Below are 3394 nucleotides of genomic sequence, written 5' to 3'. Positions count from 1 at the left end.
GAGGCCCTAGCTGCCCCAGAGGTGCCTGGATGAGACAGATGGGGAGGCCAGTAGAGGGCCCATAGAGGGCCCAGCACCGTTAAGTCAGGGCTGGGAGGTGACTGGTGGCTGGGGAGGAGCGTGGGACTGACTTCTAGCTCTGCCTGCTTTGGGGTCTTGCCCCCTTGGCACTGTTGACATTTGGGGCTGGATCTTTCTCTGTGGTGTGGGCCTTGAGGTGATGGTAGAGTGTGGGTGCCCACAGCCTGTGCCTCCAGCCTGTGGGGCAGTGCCGGCCACACCCTCCTCCCAAGCCCTGGACTTCAGCACAAGGTCATCCATGCGTCCTAGGGAGTGAGCCCTTGTTTCTTTGAGCAGGACAGGAATATGTGAGAGCGGAGTCATGGGTGGCTGGAGGAAGACTATGTGTCCTGGGGTGGTTGCCCCCCTCCTCTCTTAATGTGGTTTAAGATGGGGGTCCCCGCTCAGCACTGCTGACATTTTGGGCTGGACTGCTCTCTGGGGTGGGGCATCCTGTGCACTGTAGTATGTTGAGCAACATCCCCGGCCTCCACCCATTCGATGCCAGTAGCACCTCCTCCCAGTTCTGACAACCACAAACGTCCCCAGACATGGTCTAAAGGGGGGGACAGGCTCGTCCTCAGGTGGCCGCCCTGGCCCCTCGGGGAGCAGCTGTTTCACCTTTGCTTCAGTTTTCCCGTCTGGAGAGGGGGACGATCGTGATCCCCCTCCTTGTGGGAGGGGAGGCAGATGGGGGTCATGACCATGGGGCAGCGAGGGTGGGGAGCCCACGGTTAAAACCCCCGACAGAGGCACTGGTGGCTTCTTGTGGTGACAGATGCACTGTGGTTATGTGAGACGCTGACATGGGGGACCCCAGGTGCGGGCTCTCTGGGAACTCTGTCCAATCTCTGCAACCCCTCTGGAGGCCTACAATTATTCTAAAATAGAAAATTTATTTAGAAAACATGCAATCTTGCAAGTAAACCAGTTAAATGAAAATAAAGAGTTTTTTTCCACCTAGAAGTCTCAAGAGAAATAAATGAGAACACTTCCAGATGAGACGCGGTGTTTGGGTTCTGCGTCAGAATCCAGTGGGGTGGGAGCGCGTGGGCGTGGGCGCTGGTCTGGGAGCCGCAGGAGGGGCCGCGGGGGCCTCGGCTCCTGGCAGGGCCCCGCCCTCTCCCGTGGTACGTCTCCACGATGCGAAGGTCCAAGTTCATGTCTGGGGCGGCCTGCCCAGCCCACCTCTGACGGGCACTGTGGCTGTGGGTGACAGTTTCTGGCCCAGCTGCGACCTTCACATCTGAGAAATGGGGACACGGAGAGTGGCTGCTTGGTGGCTGGAGACGGCTGTTGTGACATGGGTGAGGAGTCGGGGCTGCTGGGCTTACCCAGGCAGGGGAGGGCGTGCCTACCATGGGGGTGTCTGACCGCCAGCCCTCTCCCACCTTCCTGGTCCCTGTGCTCGGTGCGGGGGGAAGGTCCCACAGCAGTCCTGGGTGTTCCAGACAGAGACTGGGAGTCCTGAGTGGTGGATGGTGACGTGTCCCCCGCACCCGCCTCCTGGGGTGGGTCAGGGTGGCCTGATACCATGGGGCTCGGCACGGCACTCGATGGCTCTGCCAGGTTCGGGCCCGTGCCCGACCCCACTGGCCCCGTGGCAGCCACCGCCGCCTCCAGCCTGTCTGCAGAAGGGCCGAGAAAACGCTGAGGATGTTGCAGGGGTTGGACGTGGGATTTTCCATCCCTGGTGACCCTGGCACACCAGCCCCTCAGCTCCAGCCTCTCCCTCTTGGCGTGTCCAGGGCTGGACAGCTGAGGCCTCGTTGGAGATTCTGGTCTGGATCCCGGCCTGCGCTGGCCAAGGGCCACGGAGCGGGACTCGGCCTCCATCCGCCCGGCTGTAAAATGGGGCCAGCCAACCGGCACCAGGTCTCCATTCACGGGGCAGGACGTGGCTGTTTGTCCCTGCGGCTCTCTGAGGCAGGCCTGGTGACAACCTCATTTCACAGAAGGGGAGACCGAGGCCCAGCAAGGGGAAGAGCAGCCCCGGGCGGGCTCCGGAGCCGGGCCCCTGGCCCCGACGGCGGCCCCGGGGCCGTCACCGCCGGTAGCGGTAGCGCTTGAAGTGGAACCAGAGCTGGAAGATGCCGTTGGCGAACTGGCAGCGGAAGCCGTGGCGGTGAGAGTACTCCCACTCGCGGCTGACGATCTTGAAGGCGATGTCCTCGTAGGGCGGCCCCGCGTGGAAGCGCAGGGTGGCGAAGTCCCTGTTGTCGGCGCAGGCCTCCAGGAAGTACTCGGGCGTGGCGCGCTTGTCGATGAGGTCGGGGTAGAAGATGTTGAACTTGTAGCCCTGCACGATCTTGGGCGGCGGGTTGTCGAAGTCGTAGTGCGTCTGGTTGTACTTGTTCCACTCGAAGCCCGTGTGCACGCGGTTGAAGAAGCGCGGCTTGCGCGGCCGGTACTTGTCGGCCCACAGGTAGGCCTTGCCCGTCAGCGGCACCTCCACGCTGAACCGCGCCTCGTCCTGCCCCATGCCCTCCTTGGCCCGACGGAAGAAGATGTCCTCGGCGCTCTCGCTGACATCACCTGCGGCGGGGAGCGCGGGGGGGTTAGCCGGCTGCCCCTCGAGGAAGGGGAAACTGAGGCACCCAGAGGGTCAGGCCCAGCTGCCCTGCCCACCCTGTCCTGGGCCGTTTAATCCCATGTGGGACAGGGACCTCTGCAGAGGAGGAGGAGAGGCCGGGGGTCAGGCAGATGGGGGACCGTGAGTCTGGGCTTGGTGCCCCGGGGCCTCGGGCAGCACCGTCTGGGGCCAGCTCACCGCTGTGCCAGGGCTGGCAGCGCCCCAGTCACAAGGGACGAGACGCCCACGGGAGAACGGAGTGGAGCAGAGCTGCCAACGAGCTCCCGGCCCACTGGTGTCCTCGCGGCCCGGGTGGTCCCCAGCCCCGGGGCAGGGAGGGAGTGGGCGGCTCTCAGGGCCAGGCCCCCTGTGCCCGCCTGCCGGCCGCCGCGCACCTGTGACCTGGAGCTGTTGCCGCGACAGCAGCAGACGCTGCAGGTCCTCATCGGGCTCCAACACGTGGGCGTCCAGCGGCAGCTCGTGGGTGGTGAGCAGCCGCGGGCTGTAGCGCCCCGCGTCGTAGTCGTCCAGGCTCTGCTGGACCAAGTCCTCCTCCATGAGCACCGCCTCGCCCTCGGCCTCTGGCGCTGTGCCCTCCGCCTCCCCGGGGCAGCCTTCTGCTGAGGGGCCAGGTGGGCTGGGGGCTGGGGCTGGCTCCTCGGGCTCCAGGCTGCAGGGAGAGGGCCGGGTCAGCCGCAGGGAGGCCCCGTGGGCCCGGGTCCAGTAAGGAGGGGTGGGTGGGTGAGCCTACCTGTGGCTGGG

General features: G+C 65.0%; 1 protein-coding gene across 1 annotated transcript in view; it reads right to left on the bottom strand.

Annotated features, from left to right (window-relative positions):
- Positions 1-1989: 1989 nt before the first annotated feature.
- The window catches only part of CACTIN (cactin, spliceosome C complex subunit), a 15424-nt gene continuing 14019 nt past the window's right edge, over positions 1990-3394 (bottom strand). Inside the window, exons 8-9 of the mRNA XM_004378644.2 lie at positions 3028-3302; positions 1990-2595 (exon numbers count right to left, since the gene is read on the bottom strand). Of these exons, the coding sequence (XP_004378701.1) occupies positions 2105-2595; positions 3028-3302 (766 nt within the window). The 3' untranslated portion in view covers positions 1990-2104. The remainder of the gene's footprint in view (positions 2596-3027; positions 3303-3394) is intronic.

The sequence above is a fragment of the Trichechus manatus genome, unplaced genomic scaffold (assembly GCF_000243295.1).
Source record: "Trichechus manatus latirostris isolate Lorelei unplaced genomic scaffold, TriManLat1.0 scaffold00057, whole genome shotgun sequence".
Lineage (NCBI taxonomy): Eukaryota > Metazoa > Chordata > Mammalia > Sirenia > Trichechidae > Trichechus > Trichechus manatus.
This window is presented reverse-complemented; position numbering and strand designations above follow the sequence as displayed.